The sequence below is a fragment of the Lithobates pipiens genome, unplaced genomic scaffold (genome assembly GCF_037356315.1).
Source record: "Lithobates pipiens isolate NorthernLeopardFrog02 unplaced genomic scaffold, aLitPip1_a1.2 Scaffold_23, whole genome shotgun sequence".
NCBI classification, from domain to species: Eukaryota; Metazoa; Chordata; class Amphibia; order Anura; family Ranidae; genus Lithobates; species Lithobates pipiens.
Window position 1 is genome coordinate 290,291,329 of NW_027507785.1, and position 21,732 is coordinate 290,313,060.

At 44.7% G+C, this 21,732-nt stretch overlaps 1 protein-coding gene across 1 annotated transcript in view; it reads right to left on the minus strand.

Annotated features, from left to right (window-relative positions):
• Positions 1-10,587: 10,587 nt before the first annotated feature.
• The window catches only part of LOC143926516 (cytochrome P450 4A4-like), a 135,163-nt gene continuing 124,018 nt past the window's right edge, over positions 10,588-21,732 (minus strand). Inside the window, exon 12 of the mRNA XM_077450309.1 lies at positions 10,588-10,915. Within this exon, the coding sequence (XP_077306435.1) occupies positions 10,726-10,915 (190 nt within the window). The 3' untranslated portion in view covers positions 10,588-10,725. The remainder of the gene's footprint in view (positions 10,916-21,732) is intronic.

Here is a 21,732-nt window from a genome sequence, read left to right on the forward strand (position 1 = left end):
CAGGGACTGTGTAGGTTTGTTGTGTTAAGTTGAATCTGTTTGTAATTTTCAACCGGTACATTTTTAAAGTGTAGCTCCAGTCAAAAAAACTATTTTTAAGCTTTTTGGAAAACAGCGCCATCAGGCGTTCTGGAGCACCCAGGCCAATTCTGACATTTCTCTCCTACATGTAAAAATCATCATTTATTTGCTAGAAAATTACAGAGAACCCCAAAACATTATATATATATATTTTTTTTTTAGCAAAGACCCTGGAGAATACAATGGTGGTCGTTGCAAATTTTTATCTCACACGGTATTTGCACAGCAATTTTTCAAACGCGTTTTTTTGGGGGAAAAAACTGTTTTGTGCTTAAAAAACAAACAAAAAAAACAGTAAAGTTAGCCCAATGTTTGCATAAAGTGAAAGATGAAGTTATGCTGAGTAAATAGATATCAAACATGTCACTCTTCAAAATTGCACATGCCCGTGGAATGGCGCCAAACATCGCTACTTAAAAAATCCCCATAGGCGACGCTTTAAATTTTTTTTTACTGGTTACATGTTTTGAGTTGCAGAGGAGGTCTAGGACTAGAATTATTGCTCTCGCTCTAACGTTCTCGGCGATACCTCACATGTGTGGTTTGAACACCGTTTTCATATGTGGGCGGGGCTTACGCATGCGTTCGCTTCTGCATGCGAGCACATGGGGACATGGGCGCTTTAAAAAATGTTATTTTTTTTTATTGTTCATTTTACTTTATTTATTTTAGTTTGACATTTTTTTTCCCCAAAAATATATTTTTGATCACTTTTATTCCTATTACAAGGAATGTAAACATCCCTTGTAATAGGAATATAGGGGGACAGGTCCTCTTTACAGTGAAATCTGGGGGTCAATATGACCCCACATCTCACCTCTAGGCTGGGAAGCCTGAAATAAAAAATAAAAAAAAGATTCTGGCTTTGATCGTACTGGCGAGTTGGTAGAAGCACCAGAGGGCGGTGAGGGGTGGGGGGCGTCTATGGCTGGGTATTTCAGGGTATCACCGAGTATGGCTGGGTATGGCAATTTATGGCAGGGTATTGCAGAGTATTGGCGGGGTATTGGCGGGGTACTACAGAGTAATAGCAGGGTACTGCAGAGTATTGGGGGGTACTCCAGAGTAATGGCAGGGTACTGCAGAGTAATGGCAGGGTACTGCACTGCAGAGTAATGGCGGGGTACTGCAGAGTAATGGCAGGGTACTGCAGAGTATGCACTGGTATTGCAGAGTATTGGCAGGGAATTGAGGGGTTAAATTCGGTGAGCAGCGATGTGGGCACTGCAGATGCAGCCCACATCGCTGCTGACACCGATCTCTTTCCCCTCCGCTGTACCGATCGGTACAGAGAGGGGAGGGAGGAACCGGCGTCATAACATGACGCCGGTTTGTTTACAAGTGATCACTCCGTCATTTGACGGAGCGATCACGTGGTAAACGGCCGCGACGAGCGGCCGTTTACCGTGATCCGTGATGCGCCGGGTCCTGTGGACCCGGCGGTCACGGATGCTCTCGAGTGCGTGCCCCAGGGGGCGCGCGAGAGCAGAATTCTGGGAGGCCGTTAATTAACGGCCTCTCAGAGTTAAACAACCGCCCTGAAGCCGTTAATCGGCAATGGGCAGTTGTTAAGTGGTTAAAGCTAGATCACTAGCTATATAGGTGAGGTGAATATAGTGGTGTATACTGCGGTCAGGGCACAGACAACAACCACTATACAGCAGCAAGATAGGAAATCAGCCAAAAACGATCGGTGTGTACTGTGTTGAAGGTACACAGAACACCCACTGCTTCAGATGCTAACACACTACACGAGGCCGCCTCAAAGGCGGCCTTATATAGTGTGGGGCGTGCACTACACAGCCTGAGCTATGATTGGCCACAGGCAGGATGCCTGTGGCCAATCATGGCTCTCCTCGCTGCTGGCGCTACGATTGGCCAAGCATGCGGGGTCACAGTGCATGCTTGGCCAATCATGAGCCAGCAATGCACTGCGCCACCGCAGTGCATTGTGGTCCGCGCGCGCCACTCGAATTTTGACGCGAACGGCCCAAACGTTCGGAATTCGCCGAACGGCCGAACAGCCAATGTTCGAGTCGAACGTACGTTCGACTCGAACACAAAGCTCATCCCTACCTGCCAGTAAAAACTTTATGGCCTTACTACCAAAAAGTACTGGATCCCAGGGTCCAGCTCTCTAAAAAGAGAATCATTCGCAAGCAAAACCTAATTTCTTCGGACACGAGGCCCGGGTACCATTCCTTAGGCCAATTAAAGGACACTCTGAACGGATCCGGTCAGCGTGGTTAGCCCCAGCAAGGATTGCTTCCAGTGGAGCTCAGCACAGCACATCTTTAATCGTGACCAACACCTTAGACATTGGCAAAAAAAACGGAGGTACTCCCGGTAATGGGAGGGGTTATATAGGGAGAGCACTTCTGATCTTAGGGCGTGCCAGTGTCCATCACCTCTTGGTGGCCTATTGGTAACTACTATGGCTCTGTGTCCCCTGATATATATGATATATTTACAATATATTATTAAAAGTATTAGGACGCCTACCTGTACACGCACATGAACTTTGAAGGCATCCCAGTCTTCACCGTAAGGGGTTCAATATTGAGGTGGCCCACCCTTTGCAACTTTAACAGCTTCAGCTCTTCTGAGAAGGCTGTCCACAAGGTTTACGAGTGTGCCTATGGGAATGTTTGACCATTCTTCCAGAATCGTATTTGTGAGGTAAGGCTGGGATGTTGGATGAGAAGGCCTGGCTCGCAGTCTCCACTCTAATGTGATGGCCAGTCAAGGTCCTCCACCCCAAACTCATCCATGTCTCCTTGCTTTGTGTACTAGTCCAAATCATTTGGTGGAGGGGGGATTATGGTGTGGGGTTGTTTTTCAGGGGTTGGGCTTGGCCCCTTAGTTTCAGTGAAGAGAACTCTTAAGGCGTCAGCATACCAAGACATTTTGGACAATTTCATGCTCCCAACTTTATGGGAACAGTTTGGGGATGGCCTCTTCCCGTTCCAATGTGACTGTTCAGATGGAACAGGAAGAAGCCAGTGCATAAAGCTAGGTCCATAAAGACATGGACTTAGCAAGGGTGGCAGAAAATTAATTTCAAGTGCAAGAATTCACATAATAGTAACTAAAACATATAGAATTAAATGTAAAAATCTAAAAAAAATTTAATTCCAAATTGCTATAATGGTGTGATTATTGGTGTGGACCTCCCAACTAAAAAGTTGTTGCACTTGAAGTAAATTTTTAATTGAAATAATCTGTAGAGGGGGTTTCCACCATCCCTGCTAAGTTTTAATAAAAAATGTTTGTCTTATTCTCATTTTGATGTGTATTACATGTGAAATCACATATCACTGGAATTATTGCACTTGAAATTAATCTGTATGGCAAATATCTATAGGAGGGGTTTCCACCATGCCCGCTAAGTTTAATTTTTTTATGTCTTTTTTTTTTCTCACTTTGATGTGTATTATATTTGACATTGCATATCACAGAGACTGGTATTGTGGTCATATTGAAGTTTTATTGAGATTTCCATACATTAGAGGATTCCACTATTAATGTTAAGTTGTTGATTAGTAAGTTAGCGCTGCACTTTTTTCTTTTTGTGGTGTGGGAAAACATAACAGTGCTTAGTGGCAGGCCTTTTACTGACCCTTTTATATTTTACCTCCAGTAGTTTATTGTAAATAGTAGTGTGGTGATTATCTATTATACAAAAAATTGGCATGTGGCATTAACTTCTTGACGTCCGCGCTATAGCTGAATGACAGCCACAGCGTGAACCTGAATTTCCGGGAGGCCGTCATATGAGGGCCTCCCCTGTGCGCGCTCCCTGCGGGGCACGCGCTGTGATTACCGAGTCACTGAGACTTGGGTGATCACCGATCCGTGTAAGGGGCCAGTCCCAGGGATCAGTTGTCAGCCAATGACAGCTGATCACATTATCAAAACAAAAGCGCTGTGTTTTTTTTTTTTTCTCCTCACGCTGACAGCGGAGGAGAAAAAAATCTGATCACTGGCTCATCTGCAAGGGACATCGGTCCTGAAGAGGAAAAGGCAGTTATGCCTCATCTATGCCACCTATAATTTTTTTTTTTTTTTTATTTGTTTTTTTTTAACTTTTTTTTTACAAAAAATAAAAACCACAGAGGTGACCAAATACCACCAAAAGAAAGCTCTATTTGTGGGGAAAAAAATTATAAAAATTTAATTTGGGTACAGTGTTGTATGACCACGCAGTTGTCATTCAAAATGCATCAGAGCTGAAAGCTGAAAATTTGTCTGGATAGGAGGGGAGTTTAAGTGCCCAGTAAGCAAGTGGTTAATAAACATCAACAGATTTCAGTTGTGCCCCACCAGCCCGGCCCCCCATGGACAATGTGCCTGGCTGCTGAGTTAATTTCCCCATCCCTGCACTCAGTGCACTGGCGGCACTGATGGGAAGCACTCATGGGCACTGATTGGTGATATTGGTTGGCACTGATGGGCAGCAGTGATAGGCACTGATAGGCAACACTGATGGGCACTGATTGCATTGGCTAGCACGGATATGTAGCTTTGGCACTTATTGGCACTAATATGTGGCATTGGTTGGCACTGACAGCTGGCAATGATAGTGGGCATTGGTTGGCACTGACAGGTGTCACTGGCACTGATAGGTGGCATTGGTTTGCATTGATTGGCTCTGACAGGTGGCATCGGTTTGCATTGGTTGGCACTAACAGGTTGGACTGACAGGTGGCACTGGTTGGCATTGATTGGCACTGATAGATTAGACTTTCACATAGAGCAGATCGCCAGCTATCATACACCAGCCAATGGGATAGGGGCTGGATGGGCCACTCCGTGTATGTGGCTCCGTCCCTTTCTTAGGCATTCCAATCATCGGCTGGTGTTTGTTAGCTGATAGAAAGGGGCTGAGCCACATACACGGAGTGGCCCATCCAGCCCCTATCCCATTGGCTGGTGTATGATAGCTGATGAAAAGGGGGCAGAGCCACATACACGGAGCGGCCCGCCCAGCCCCTATCCCGTTGGCTGGTGTTTGATAGCTGATAGAAAGGGGGCAGAACCACATACACAGAGCAGCAGTTTACCCAGCCCCTAGCCTTGTGTTTTGATAGGCTAGCTGTTTGGTTCCACCCACCCCCACATCACCGCTGAGTTTTGACAGCTAGTCTCTGCAAGCAGTGACATTACATGATAGTTTAACGCACTTAGTGGCTCTTAAGCAGGACATACATGGTCGAATTTCGAACAAATTTTCTTTTCAAAGTCAGAAAGTTCGTTTTTTGTGATCCGATGATGCCACCATTGATTTTCGAAAATTCGGCCGACCAAGCCTTCAATTTCACCTCATGCTGCTATAGAAAATAATTTCCGTGTCCGAGAATCTTCTTTTCTCTCCGTAAATTTTCTTTTCTTGCACATGCACATTTTTTTCTTATTACATTTCTCCCACGATTCTCCCATTGATTAGAAAATCTTCAGTTTTTCAAAAAATTTCCAACATGTCCGACTCCTCAAATTTGATTGCCGCACGAAAATCGGCTGTTGCTGCAGCCCACTAATGGTGCGAAATTCATATGCAAATTCTTAGATATGATTTATTACGATTTTCGAAAGAAAAAACCCAGGCACACCCTGCACACACTTCTATGATGTAAAATAAATAGGCATCATCTATTAGATTGTAAGCTCTTCTGGGCAGGGCCCTCTTAATCCTCTTGTATTTTATTGTATTGTAACTGTATTGTCTCCTTTTATAGTGTAAAGCGCTGTGTAAACTGTTGGCACTATATAAATCCTGTATAATAATAATTTCTTTATTCATATTCCAATAGATCATGAGAGTTGGACTCACTTTCATTGTGGGCCGCAACAGCGGTTGTATCTGTAGGAATATGTAATTACTCAGATACATAGTAGTACTCAGGAGGATTATGCAGCGTGCAGAGTTCAGGGGTGGGCACAGTACAGAGTGCAGGGTTGAGCAGTGCACTACATAGGGAGTCTGGGGGGTGCTATGCACAGAGAGCAGGGTTCAGCTCTTTCACAGTCTGTCCACATCTCACTCCCACCCCTCCTCCTCCTCCTCAGCTGACCTCTGCCCCCCAACTCTGCACTCATCTCTCTATTCCCCCCCCCAAAAACAAAACAAAAAACTTCCTTGCATTTCACTTATCTGGCTCGTGCTCTAGTACCTTCTGGCAGTGTATGCAGCTCCTTCTCTCTCTCACACAGGGAGATAATTGATTGGCGTCTGTCTCCCCCCCCCCCCGCTGTGAGTGTGTGCAGGGAAAGTAGAAATCTGCGAGAGCCGCAAGCCACTGAAAGGGAAAGCTGTCCTTGTGAACACAGAAGGCAGAGTGGACTTCTGCCACATTCAGCTGAAAAAAAGCCTGGGGTGTGAGGGCCACATGAAATGGCCTGGTGGGCCTTGTGTTTGACACATGAAAATTAGACATAAGCCTTAGTCATTTAACCACTTAAAAGGAAGGGGAAAACACTGCGCTACTCTGATATAACAAGCAGCTAACACTCAAAGTTACAATAAATGTGAAAACAAAAAGTGTAGCGCCAAAGAAATGAATATAAAAAGTCTCAAAACAATTTTTAAACAAATATAAACAATCTGTGATGAACCACAGAAAAGTCTCACACTTATTGTGAGAAGTGTAAACAACATTATGTACAATGTATAATGTCCATTAAAATGCACATACAACTTATACATGAGTGATAAGTTAGCAGTGAAATAACATAATGTGGGTCCTAATAAATAGACTATTATTTCACTGCTAACTTATCACTCATGTATAAGTTGTATGTGCATTTTAATGGACATTATACATTGTGCATAATGTTGTTTACACTAATCTCACAATAAGTGTGAGACTTTTCTGTGGTTCAACACGGGTTGTTTATATTTGTTTAAAAATTGTTTTGAGACTTTTATATTCATTTCTTTGGCGCTACACTTAAAGCGGAGGTCCACCCTAAAGTGGACCTTCCGCTCATCGGAACCCTCCCCCCCTCCGGTGCCACAATCGGCACCTTTCAGGGGGGAGGGGGGTGCAGTTACCTGGATAATCCAGGTAACTGCACCCACTTCCGGGATAGCTCTCTGCAGAAAGGGGCGTAACTTACGCCCCTTTCCGCAAGTGCCCGCCCCTTCCCGCAAGTGCCCCGCTGCCTGCTGGGAAACACACAGATCCCAGAGGCAGCGGGGAGCGTCCTTATTGCGCAGCGCGATTCGCGCATGCGCAGTAGGGAACCGGGAAATGAAGCCGAAAGGCTCCATTTCCTGATTCCCATACCCAAGATGGCGGCGGCAGGACCCGACAGACGACCTAGAGATCGGCTTCGGGTGCCGACATCGCGGGCGCGCTGGACAGGTAAGTGTCACTATTTTAAAAGTCAGCAGCTGCAGTATTTGTAGCTGCTGGCCTTTAAAAAAAAAAAAAAACGCGGAGTCCCGGTGGACTCCCGCTTTAAGCCCCAGACCAATTGTCAGCCTAAGGACCAGAGGTATTTTTACAATTTCGCACTGCACTGCTTTAACTTGTAATTGCGCGGTCATGCAATGTTGTACCCAAATGAAATTTGCATCATTTTCTTCCCACAAATAGAGCTTTCTTTTGATGGTATTTGATTGCCTCTGCGACTTTTATTTTTTACAATATAAATGGAAAAAGACCGAAAATTTTGAAAAAATATATTTTCTACTTTTTGTTATAATAAAAATCGAATAAACTCAATTTTAGTCATACATTTAGGCCAAAATGTATTCAGCCACATGTCTTTAGTAAAAAAAATGTCAATAAGCGTATATTTATTGGTTTGCACAAAAGTTATAGCGTCTACAAACTAGAGTACATTTTCTGGAATTTACACAGCTTTTAATTTATGACTGTCTATCTCATTTCTTGAGGTGCTAAAATGGCAGGGCAGTACAACCCCCCCCCCCCCCAAATGACACCATTCTGGAAAGTAGACACCCCAAGGAAATTGCTGAGAGCCCATTGAATATTTTTTTTTGTCCCAAGTGATTGAATAATGACAAAAAAAAATAAAATGTTTACAAAAAGTTGTCACTAAATGATATATTGCTCACACATGCCATAGTTATATGTGGAATTGCACCCCAAAATATATTCTGCTGCTTCTCCTGAGTACGGGGATACCACCTGTGTGGGACTTTTTGGGAGCCTAGCCGCGTACGGCACCCCAAAAACCAATCAAGCCCCATACACACGAGAGAACTTATGTCCGACAGACTCCCGAAGGAGTTCTGCCGGAGTTCCAACAGAGTTCTGACGGACTTTTCGACTGAGCGGACTTGGCCACACACAATCACACTAAACTCCGACAGATTCGAACGTGATGACGTACGACTGGACTCGAATAAGGAAGTTCATAGCCAGTAGCCAATAGCTGCCCTAGCGTCGGTTTTAGTCCGTCGGAATAGCATACACACGAGCGAATTTTTCGGAGGGACCGGGTCCGGCGGAGTTCCGTCGGAAAAATTTGAAGCATGTTCCATTTTTTAAAGTCTGTCAGACTTTTGCGAATCAAAAGTCCGTTGCAGCCCACACACGATCGAATAGTCTGACGGAATCATTCCGTCGGACTTTGGATGTTGAAAAGTCCGCTCGTGTGTACGCGGCATAAGGGTGCAAATTTTTGATTTCACTCCTCACTACTTATCACAGTTTCGAAGACCATAAAATGCCAAAATAGCACAAACCCCCCCCCCCCCAAATGACCCCATTTTGGAAAGTAGACACCCCAAGCTATTTGCTGAGAGGCATGTTGAGTCCATGGAATATTTTATATTTTGCCACAAGTTTTTTTGGTTTTTTTTGCACAAATTTGTCACTATTGATATATTGCTCACACATGCTATGGGCATATGTAAAATTATACCCCAAAATACATTCTGCTGCTTCTCCTGAGTACGGGGATACCACATGTGGGGGACTTTTTGGGAGCCTAGCCGCGTACGGGACCCCGAAAACCAAGCACCGCATTAATTTTTTTATTTCACTGAGCCTGAATCTGACAGATGAGTGACTTCCTCTTCACTATCTGTCATGCTCAGAAATGTGTAGGCCTCTTCACTAGTGTACCTTCGTGAGATTCACAGGCAAAAAAAAGCACCTAGGCTGTCAGCGACTGTATAAAACGCTACCAAAAAAAACTGTTAGCGATCGCAGGGATCAGGCCTGACTCTGCAAACGCTGCAGTTATGTGTTTAGTGTTTTGTAAGTGACAGTGATCGATCAATACTGCACTTGGGTGGGCTGGGCGGAGGGGCAAAACGCAGGTGCAAGTAGGTATCTGGACTGATCCCGCTAACAATGCGTTTTTTGGAACCCTAAACTGCTGGGGACGCTAGTATAGATCTGTTCAGATCAGATATTGATCTGTTCAGATACTATACCACTACGGGAGGTGTATGCTTTGCGCGTTGGTGTTAGCAGTACTGGCACTAACCTAGCGCTGCCTGGGGCGACGCAGACCCTAAAACCTAATTTATATCACCCGCCGGGTGATCAGGGGGTTAAACCTTTATTGGGTAATAAATGGCGGGTGCCCTGATGGTATAAAAAGCAAACTAACTAACCAGCATCACCCGTAACACTTATACGGTGATCACTGGTGAAAGGGTTAACTAGGGGCAATCAGGGGGTTAAGACCTTTATTAGGTAGTATATGGGGGTCCCTGACGCTATATAAAAACCTGACGGGCAACCTAAATAACTAACTGGCTAACCAGTGTCACCAGTGACACTTATACGGTGATCACTGGTGAAAGGGTTAACTCTAGGGGCAATCAGGGGGATAAAACCTTTATTTGTATATGGGGGTAGCTAACGCTATAAAAACCTGGCGGTGAACCTAAAAAATAACTAGCTACCTAGCAGCACCAGTGACACTAATGCAGCGATCAGAAAAACGATCGCTTAGTGACACTGGCAAAAGGGTGTGAAAGGGTTACCTGGGGGGCTATCAAGGGGTTAAACCTTTATTGGTGGGGGGGGGGGTAGGGGCCTCCCTGGACCTAACACTAACTGCCCTGACACTTTTTACAGTCACAACTGACACTAAATGCAGTGATCAGTAAATAAATGATCACTGCAATCAGTGACACTGTGACTGGGGGGGGGGGGGTGAAAGTGTGCCTATGTGTACCTATGTGTCAGTGCACTTACTATGATGTCTTCTCTCCTCGCCGTCCGGTCAAAAAGACTGCCACAAGGAAAGTGACATCACTTAAACACAGGCAGGGGAAGCTTCTCATTGGCCAGGAGCGATCGCGAGGGGATGGCCAGAAACTAACGGCCATCCCCTCATCCCGGATCGCTCCTGAAGCTAAATGGAACGCCGCAGCCAGCCGGAGGGGACCCGATCGGACCCCCCACCCGATGGAATGCAGGCACGTACGGGTACGTGCTTGTGCCTGTCCGTGCCATTGTGCCGACGTATTATTACATGCTGCGGCCCTTAAGTGGTTAAATAAGTAATGTATAAATATGTTATTACACATGCTTGTTTTATTAAAAGCTCAGTTCAGCACATGATTTGTGTACAGTATTAATCACAATTCTTCTATGATTTTAGTTCTCCTTGGATTGTTCAGAGAAGTTTGTACAAATTTGCCAGTCCTTGACGTTACCAGTCTTTCTCCTTCATGCAGTCTATTTTCTTCAGATTCAGGTGGATTCCATTTAAGGATTTCAAAACCAATTGCAGAGTCTTTATGGGTTCTTTCCTGGGATCTGGGTACAATTCAAACCTCTGTAATGTGAGCGCCACAGCAACCTTCATCTCATTCATCGCAAAATTCTGTCCAATGCAGTTTCTGGGAGACGGGATGGATGGTTTCAAATGTATTATTTTCATAATAAAACGTAGGTTTTATAACATACATACACAAATGTTTGATTGACCCCCCCCCCCCCCACTAACACATGTCCTCTACCCTCCCAAAGCCCCCCCAGCACATATCCCCTTTATCCCCAAATTAACAGATGCAGCGTCCCACTCTGTTCTCCTCCTGTGGCATCCCACTCTGTCATCCTTCCATGAAGATGACAGGGTGGGTCTTAAAAAGGAAGGGGTGTGTTGTTGACAGGAAGGGGTGGGTCATATTTAAATTAGGGGGTGCGCCAGTTTAGTTAGGGCAACACAAAACCTAAATACACCACTGTATGTGTCACAGAATTCAAGGACATAAATGTGTGGGGGTCTTCACAAAGCAGATTAAAATATTTTCATAGACTAAATTAATACTAATTTAGTTGACTAAAACAATTAAGATGACTAAACTACGACTAAAACTAAAATGGCATAGTCAAAAGACAGACTAAAACTATATTGAAATTTGACATCAAAATGAACACTGGTCTGTAGTGCATGTTCATATCTCAATACCATAAATAATAACACAGGGGTTGACAAATTTGCTTTGAATTTAGGAGCCAGTTAAAGTTAGGAGCCAGTTTTTTGTTTTTTTTTAGAGTGGTATGGACTGTCAGCTCCCAGGGTAAGGCCACTCATTTTCACCCCCTATCCCTAACTCACAATGGAGCACCCAGTCAATAGCTCCAATGAAACGCTATTACATCAGGGTTATGGGCTGACCAGAAAGAGTAAGGCTGGCAACAGATGGAACTGGCTGGCACTGGCAGGTGGCACTGGTTGCCACTGGCAGGCACGTGGAACTGCCAGATGGCACTGGCAGGTGACACTGGTTGGAACTGGCAGGTGACACTGGTTTGGAACTGGCAGGTGGCACTGATTGGCAGGTGGCACTGGTTTGGAAGTGGCAGGTGGCCCTGGTTGGCGGTGGCACTAGTTGTCACTGGCAGATGGCACTGATTGGTGGTGGCACTGGTTGGCGGAGGCACTAGCTGGCACTGATTGGCGGTGGCACTGGCAGGTGGCACTGATTGGTGGTGGCAGGTGGCACTGATTGGCAGTGGCACTTATTAGTGGCGGCAGGTGGCACTGGCTGGTGCTGGCAGGTGGCACTGGTTGCCACTGGCAGGCACGTGGAACTGCCAGATGGCATTGGCAGGTGACACTGGTTTGGAACTGGCAGGTGGCACTATTGGCACTGGCGGTGGCACTGGTTTGGAAGTGGCAGGTGGCCCTGGTTGGCGGTGGCACTAGTTGTTAGCTTAGGCGCTAGGTTGCGATTTTTGGTCGCATTGGTGACCTGGCGCCTGAGGTTTGTCGAGCCCTGTAATAACATATTTGATTTTTCACTCCAGCAGTATATAATGAGTTTGGAAATTGCAGAGAAATGCTTTATTATAATTTAACTACACCCATTAGATTTTAGATGACTAAAATGATTTTAGTCAACTAAAATGTACTGGAGATTCAGTCAACACATCATAGGACACAGAGCCTTAAGTATTTACTTAGTGGGTTATAGCTACCTTCAGGTGTTGACACTGGCACAACCAATACAGGAAGTTGACTCCCCTATATAACCCCTCTTCCTTCCAGGAGTACCTCAGTTTTTTCGCGGGTGTCTAAAGGTGTTGGCACGAGTGAAGATGTGCTGTGCGGAGCTCCAGGAGGGATCCATGCTGGATTTAAAAAGCCTCCACAACAGGATCCATCCCTCCACTGCGACTCCAGGATGGTACCCGGGTCTTGCATAGAAGAACGAGGTTTTGCTGGTAACGCTCCTCTGAGGGCTGGACCCTAGGAACCAGGACTCTTTTTGGTCTTGCTACATTACCTAAAGCTGTCCTGAGGGGTGCTATACATGGTCCACAGGAGTGGAACCCCTACTAAAAGGGCCCCAGCCTTACAAGGTTTAACCACGCTGCCTGCCGTGATGGGTGAAGTTTGGATCTGTCTGTTTACAGCAGTATCCTGCAGTGAGGAAAAGAAGAAGAAAGCATAGGAACTGCAAAGTCCACCTATGACTTTTCTTTCAATTATATTGTAAAATGCTTTAAAGCGGAGTTCCACCGAAAAGTGATTCCTCCCCTCCTCCAGTGCCACAATTGGCATCTTTCAGGGGGGTGCAGATACCTGTATAATACAGGTATCTACACCCACCCACTTCCTTCCCACACCCCCCACTGTCTCCTGAGAAAGGAGGTCCCAGGAGATAGCGTGGACCACTTACAATGCACAGACTCACGCATGCGCACTAGGGAACTGGGAAGTGAAGCCGCAACGCTTCACTTCCTGATTCCCTCAATGAGAACGGCAGCACAGCAGCCGAGAGCCGAGCGATTGCTCAGCTTCGGCTGCCAACATCGCTGGACCCTGGGACAGGTGAGTGTCCATGTATTAAAAGTCAGCAGCTGCAGTATTTGTAGCTGCTGGCTTTTAATAATTTTTTAGGTGGACTCCCTCTTTAAAAACTGCTCTAGAAGGAGTAATAGTATATAGACCTGTTTAAATCTGTGCTAATACAGCGTGTGTCTCAGCAGCTGGAGGGGGGTCTCCTTCCCCCCTAAGTGAGGGGACACAAACTGAGTGGATAGGGATAAGTGCTATGTTTAAACAAGCATAAATCTGAAAAGCTGATAAAACTGCTGTGTAAATCCCCTTCCCCTCTCTCTCCCCCACCGCCTGCCTCCCCTCTGAGTTGCTAAAGCACAGGAAAGGGCGTGGCACATAGACAATCAGACTCACACCTGAAAAAGCTTAAAGTTGATACTCTGGGAAACAGTGTCTATCAGGGCAGTTGAAGCAAGGCTGCCACAGGACACAGAAGCGCTGGTGCACGTGAGGGGTTTACACAGGCATTCGCAGTACAGGAAAAAACATATTGTTTAGCATTAGATCATTCTATGCTACTACAGTTTTTTCTACTAGTGTTCAAATAAATAGAGCAGTTCCTGGAGTACCTTTGCGTATTGTGCTTTGCACTATGGCTTCAAGGCTTACTACTAAGGCACCAAAACTACCCACAGGCGCTGGGAACTCCAGACCTGCCTCCACATTGTGATCCTCTCCGGAGATACCTGACATAGCAAGTCAGGGTGAGTCATTGGAAGCAATTGGTGGTGCAACTGCTTCTCACACTTCAGCCCCTGTATACGTGACTGAAGATGCATTTTCCTCTTCCCTGTAGGGCTTAGAAGGAAGATTAGCAGCTTTAACCGCATCCTCCATTAAAGGGGATAAGAAGCGTGCTAGGTCCCTCTCTCCCACTCCAAACCCCTTTACCAGGGGAACAGTGGGGCAGGATGAAGTATTGCCCTCAAACGATCGGGAAAAACAAAGTGATTGCTCCTCTGCGGAGGAAACAACAGTTGAAGTTTCAGCTTCACAATCTGAGGTACAAATCCTTACGGACATGGTTTGCTCCACTTTCATGCTACCCCTAACAGAGTCAGCTGAAAGTCTGGTTTCTTCTTTAGGTTCCTTGAAACCTTCACAACCAGTGCATGCGTTTCCAGTCCACGTATTACTAGAGAAGCTTAATTATACCGAATGGGATCATCCGGATAAGCAATTTATCCCTCCAAAGAGATTCTCAGTTCTCCTATGGAGGGAAAAAAAAATCACAAAAAAATGGAAAGTTTCAGCAGTAGATGCTGCAATTTCCAGTGTGAATAAAAGTTTGACCTGTCCAGTGGACAATGCACAAATGCTAAAGGAGCCAACAGATAAAAAGTTGGAATTCCTGTAAAAATCCTCTTTTTCTTTAGCAGGTACTGTTGCTCAGCCTGCAATTGCAACTATAAGCATCTGTCAGTCCTTAACCACTTAACAACCGCCCTATAGCCGAATGACGGCTACAGGGCGGTTTCTTAACTCTGGGAGGCCGTCATATGACGTCCTCCCAGAATTCCGCTCTCGCGCGCCCCCTGGGGCGCGCACTCGAGAGCATCTGTGACCGCCGGAGCGGCAGTTTACCACGTGATCGCTCCGTCAAATGACGGAGTGATCACTTGTAAACAAACCGGCATCATGTTATGACGCCGGCTCCTCCCTCCCCCTCTCTGTGCCCATCGGAAACAGCGGAGGGGGAAGAGATCGGTGTCAGCAGCAATGTGGGCTGCATCTGCAGTGCCCACATCGCTGCTCACCGAAAATTAACCCCTCAATTCCCTGCCAATACTCTGCAATAGCCTGCCATTACTCTGCAATAGCCTGCATTACTCTGCAATAGCCTGCATTACTCTGCAATAGCCTGCATTACTCTGCAATAGCCTGCATTACTCTGCAATAGCCTGCATTACTCTGCAATAGCCTGCATTACTCTGCAATAGCCTGCATTACTCTGCAATAGCCTGCATTACTCTGCAATACCCTGCATTACCCTGCATTACCCTGCAATACCCTGCATTACCCTGCAATACTCTGCATTACCCTGCATTACCCTGCAATACCCTGCAATACCCTGCAATACCCTGCATTACCCTGCATTACCCTGCAATACCCTGCAACACTCTGCAATACCCTGCAACACTCTGCAACACCCACCAATACCCTGCAACACTCTGCAATGTCTGCAACACCCACCAATACCCTGCAACACTCTGCAATGTCTGCAACACCCACCAATACCCTGCAACACTCTGCAATGCTCTGCAACACCCGCCAATATCCTGCAATGCTCTGCAACGCAATACTCTGCAACGCCATACTCTGAGATACCCAGCCATACCCAGCCATAGTTGGTGATACCCTGCAATACCCAGCCATAGACACCCCCCCCCCTCCCGCCGCCCCCGGTGCTTCTACCGACTCACCAATACGATCAAATCCAGAATCTTTTTTTTTTTTTTTCAGGCTTCCCAGCTTAGAGGTGAGATTCGGGGTCTTATTGACCCCATATCTCACTGTAAAGAGGACCTGTCTTGCCATATTCCTATTACAAGGGATGTTTACATTCCTTGTAATAGTAATAAAAGTGATCAAAAAATTTATTTTTGGGGAAAAAAATGTCAAACTAAAATAAATAAAGTAAAATGAACAATAAAATGTTTTATTTTTTTTTAAAGCGCCCCTGTCCCCATGTGCTCGCATGCAGAAGCGAACACATACGCAAGTCCCGCCCACATATAAAAACGGTGTTCAAACCACACATGTGAGGTATCGCTGCGAACGTTAGAGCGAGAGCAATAATTCTAGCCCTAGACATCCTCTGTAACTCAAAACATAAAACCAGTAAAAAAAAATTTAATCGTCGCCTATGGGGATTTTTAAGTAGCGACGTTTGGCGCCATTCCACGAGCGTGTGCAATTTTGAAGAGTGACATGTTAGGTATCTATTTACTCAGCGTAACTTCATCTTTCCCATTATGCAAAAATTGGGCTAACTTTACTGTGTTTTTTTTTTTAAGCACAAAACTTTTTTTTTTTTTAAAAAAGCATTCGAAAAATTGCTGCGCAAATACCTTGCGAGATAAAAAGTTGCAACATTGTATTCTCCAGGGTGTTTGCTAAAAAAACATATATAATGTTTTGGGATTCTATGTAATTTTCTAGCAAATAAATGATGATTTTTACATGTAGGAGAGAAATGTCAGAATTGTCCTGGGTGCTCCAGAACGCCTGATGGCGCTCCCTGCATGTTGGGCCTCTGTATGTGGCCACACTGTGTAAAAGTCTCACACATGTGGTATCGCCATACTCGGGAGTAATAGCAGAATGTGTTTTGGGGTGTAATTTGTGGTATGCATATGCTGTGTGTGAGAAATAAACTGATAATATGACAATTTTGTGAAAAAAATAAATAAAAAAATCTTGATTTTGCAAAGAATTGTGGGAAAAAATGACAACTTCAAAAAACTCATCATGCCTCTTACTAAATACCTTGGAATGTCTTCTTTCCAAAAAGGGGTCATTTGGGGGGGTATTTGTACTTTGCTGGCATGTTAGGGTCTCAAGAATTGAAATAGGTCGTCAGTACTTCAGGTGTGATCAATTTTCAGATATTGGCACCATAGCTTGTGGACTCTAACTTTCACAAAGACCAAATAATATCCACCAATTTGTACTTATTTTTACCAAAGATATGTAGTAGTATAAATTTTGGCCAAAATTTATGAAGAAAAAATTACTAATCTGCTAAATTTTATAACAAAAACAAAGAAAAATTATTTTTACAGAATTTGCTGTATTTTTTCTTTTATAGCACAAAAAATAAAAAACCGAGCAGTGATTAAATACCACCAAAAGAAAGCTCTATTTGTGTGAAAAAAAGGACAAAAATTTCATATAGGTCCAGTGTTGCATGACTGAGTAATTGTCATTCAAAATGTGAGAGCACCGAAAGCTGAAAATTGGTCTGGTTATTAAGGGTGTTTAAGTGCCCTGTGGTCAAGTGGTTATGGGTCTCCTTGAACTGGTCTTTAACGAGCTCCCTGCACAACAGACCAGTGAGCGATTTACCAAAAGCATTATGTTTTGCCATAGATGCTATAAAGGATTCTATTCACCAGGCGTCTTGCCTTGCACTTGTGCTAGTACACATGCGTAGGAACCTTTGGCTAAAGGGTTAGTCTGCCGAAGCACCCTGCAAAAACCTACTGTCTAGTTTCCCATTTCATGGGGAGCGACTATTTGGCAATGATTTGGATAAATAAAACCAGACAATTTCCAGTGGAAAAAGTACTCTTTTGCCAGTCAAAACAAAGTATAAAACATCCTTCATTTAAACTGACTTTCTCTCCTGCGGCAAGCGCATCCACGTGTAGGCAGTGGCGATGGCGTCCACTGTCAGATTCCAGAGGAAAAATGCAGGGCAAGGCCCAGGCTCAAAGGATCCAGGGAAAGCACAATCCCTGTTTCAAGCATTAGACAGATTAATTACTCAAGGATCATTCAGATCCCCACAGAATTACAAGGTTTAGGTTTCTATTGAAACCTGTTTACGGTACCAAAACCGAATGGAGATGTTAGGCCCATTCTGGATCTAAAAAATCTAAATCGTTACTAAAAATTCGCTCATTTCGATGGAGTCTATCAGGTCAGTGGCCTCCACCCTACAAGGCAGAGAACTTCCATCGGCATCAGGGACGCATATCTGCATGTCCCTATATTTCTCAAAGGTTTCTGCGATTCGAAGTGGAACAACGGCACTTTCAGTTCATGGCCTTACCCTTTGGGCTAGCCACAGCACCACAGGTATTCACAAAAATACTGACCCCACCTCTAGCCAGGTTGAGGGCACAGGGCATAACAGTGTTGGCGTACCTAGACTATCTATTGGTAATAGACTAGTCGGTGACTCATTTAAAGTGGAAGTAAACCCTCCTATCGTTTTCAGTCAAGGAAGCTGCTTGCCCTCTAATATTTCTTCAACTGCCAAAATGCTGTACATGTGGTCAGTTATGACACCAGCCATTGGATGGTTTGAAAGTTTGGTTGAGAGCACAATCAATGTGAAAATTAGCATTTCTGGCATGCCGGGAATGTAAGTGTTTTTTGAAACAGGGTTTACTCCCGCTTTAAGGCAAAGCTTATGCATTACAACCAGTTACCTGGAAATCTCGGTTGGATCCTCGACCTAGAGAAGTCTTCCTTAAAAACCAGTAAGAAGGCTGGATTACTTAGGCCTGATCATAGATACAGCCCAGAAAAGGGTGTTCTTGCCTCCAGCAAAGATCAGCTCCTTACAAGAGCTGGTACGGATGGTCAGGTCAAAAGCAAATTCTTCAATTCGCCTTTTCATGAGGTTGTTAGGAAAGATGGTAGCTTCATTCAAAGCAGTCCCCTATGCCGAGTTCCATTCAAGACTTGCAAAACAGAATCCTCTCTGCTTGGAACAAGACGATCCAAGCTTTGAGGACTTGCCAATGCGGCTGTCCTCAAGAGTGTCTCAAAGCCTCAGTTGGTGGTTATGAAGCCAGAATTTGCTGAAAGGCAAATCCTTCAGACAAATAATCTGGAAAGTACTAACGACAGATACCAGCCTCTCAGGTTGAGGAGCGGTTCTAGAGGAGATGACTGTCCAGGGACAGTGATCAAAACTTGAAAGAGCCCTGCCCATAAACAGCCTAGAGATTCGGGCAGCGTTTCTGGCTCTGAAAACTTGGACCTCCAGGTTAAAGAATTGTCCAGTCCGGATTCAATCCAACAATGCCACAGCTGTGGCCTATATCACCAAGGAGGCACCAAGAGTCTCTCAGAGAGAGGTGAACCATATCCTAACTTGGGCAGGAAGGAATATCCTATCCCTATCGGCGGTTTTCATTCCGGGAGTAGAAAATTGGCAGGTGGACTATCTAAGTCGTCATCAGTTATTCCCAGGGGTCTCTTCGCCCCGAAGCGTTTCGGGCTGTTTGCCAAAGATGGAGGACTCCGGACATAGATCTCCTAGCGTCCAGATTCAACATGAAATTAGTCAACTTTGTGTCCAGAACAAGGGAACCACTTGAATACGGAACAGATGCGCTGGTAACTCAGTGGGATCAGTTTTCACTGATCTACGCTTTTCCCCCAATTTAGTTGCTGCCTCGACTTCTTTACAGGATCAAGCTGGAAAGAAAGCCGGTAATTCTGGTAGCACCAGCATGGCCCAGAAGGTCATGGTACGCAGAGATTGTAAAGATGGCAGTGGAGGGTCCTTGGCCTCTCCCACTAAGGCCAGACCTGCTGTCGCAGGGGCCGATATTCCATCCTACTTTATGAACGCTAAATTTAACGACTTGGCAACTGAAACGCACTTTCTGAAGAAGCATGTGCTTTACAGTTCTGTTATCTCAACTTTAATCAATGCAAGGAAACCAGTTTCCAGAGCTGTATATTATAGAGTTTGGAAAGTTTAGTCCAGGGTTTTATGCAAGGGGTGATGCGGATTAATCTGCCAGTTAAATCACTTTTAACCTTTTGGGACTTGAATTTTAGTCAGTGTTAAAAAAACAGCCATTTGAACCATTACAGCATGTTCCCTTAGTCCTTCTGACTAGGAAGCTGATATTTTTGGTTGCTATATCCTCAGCAAGGAGGGTTTCAGAATTGGCTGCCCTTTCTTGTAAAGAGCCATATTTGATTATTCATGAGGACAGAGTGGTGTTACGCCCTCGTCCAGGCTTTTTGCCAAAAGTGGTTTCAGGCTTTTATCTGAATGAAGATGTCGTCCTGCCATAGTTTTTCCCAAAACCATGTTCCAGGGAAGAAAAATCACTACATTGTCTTGATGTAGTGAGAGCAGTGAAAATCTATTTAAAGAAAAATGCTCAGATTCGTAAGACTGATGTCTTATTTATTCTGCCAGAAGGTCCTAAAATAAGGACAGGCAGCGTCAAAATCCACTGTTGCTAAGTGGATTTGGCAAGTTATAATTCAAACTTAAGGCGCACTCTACCAGAGCGGTTAGTGCTTCTTGGGCAGCGTGTCACTGGGCCTCCTTTGCTCAGATTCTGCAAGGCCACAACTTTGTCTTCGGGCCGTACATTCACAAAATTTTGCCAAGTGGATGTAAGAAGGAATTAGGATATTGCCTTCGGGCACAGTGTGCTGCAGGCAGCAGTATAAGTCCTCAAGGTCTGGGGGTGCCCTACGGGTTGTGTCTCCCTCCCCTGAAGTAGCATTGCTATGGGACGTCCCACTAAGTAAATACTTAAGGCTCTGTTTCCTATGATGTATGATAAAGAAAATAGGATTTTTATAACAGCTTACCTGTAAAATCCTTTTCTTGGAGTACATCATAGGACACAGAGGTCCCGCCCCTCTTCTTTTATGGGATTTATAGAGGAAGTAAAGCCCCCAAAACGACCCTTGTTCGCCTTCTCCGACATCTATCCCGGAGTGACTTCAGGGTATCATGGCTCTGGTGCTGTGACTGGCCGGAGCTGCGATGACGTCACTCCCACACATGCGTGCTGGTGCCGCCACTAACGGCATGATCATGGTTAGAAGCAGCATGCTCAGTGGCACCCGATGTCTACGGCGCATGCCCTGTAGACATCGCTGCAGCTATTTCTGCAAATATCTCCTAAACCTTTTAGGTTTGGGAGATATTTATTTTACCTACAGGTAAGCCTTAATCTAGGCTTACCTGTAGGTTAAAGCGGTTGTAAAGGGTTTACAACCACTTTAAGTATATTGCTTGGCTACAAAAACTGAGGTACTCCTGGAAGGAGGGGGTTATATAGGGGAGTCGGCTTCCTGTATTGGGTGCGCCAGTGTCAACATCTAAAGGTAGCTATAAACCACTAAGTAAATACTTAAGGCTCTGTGTCCTATGATGTACTCCAAGAAAAGGAATGTACAGGTAAGCTGTTATAAAAATCCTATTTTCTGCAGATTTTTTTTTCCTTCAGATTTACCAAAACCATATAATATGACGTCAAACCTTAGGCGTTTCAATTTGTATGCAATCAGGCAGGCCCTTGCACTACATGGTTTTGGTAAACCTGAAGACAAAAATCAGCAGAAAATCTGATAGTGTGTATGGGGCTTAAAACTAAAATACCATTTTAGTCAAAGACTAAACTAAATAGAAATTTGCTGCCAAAATTAACACGGTCACAAAGTAATTTGCAAACTTTAAGATCAGTAGGAGTAATAGGAGAAGGCTAAAAATAATTGAAACGCAAGGAGGAAATTAATATATGGATTTGAAATTTTAACCACAGCTACCCTTTACATTCTTGCCACCATAAGTAGCTTTCTATTTATTCTGTTACATAAAGTTTCTTCTGTGCGTCCCTCTGATCTCAATTTCATTTAACTCCGCTTGACTAC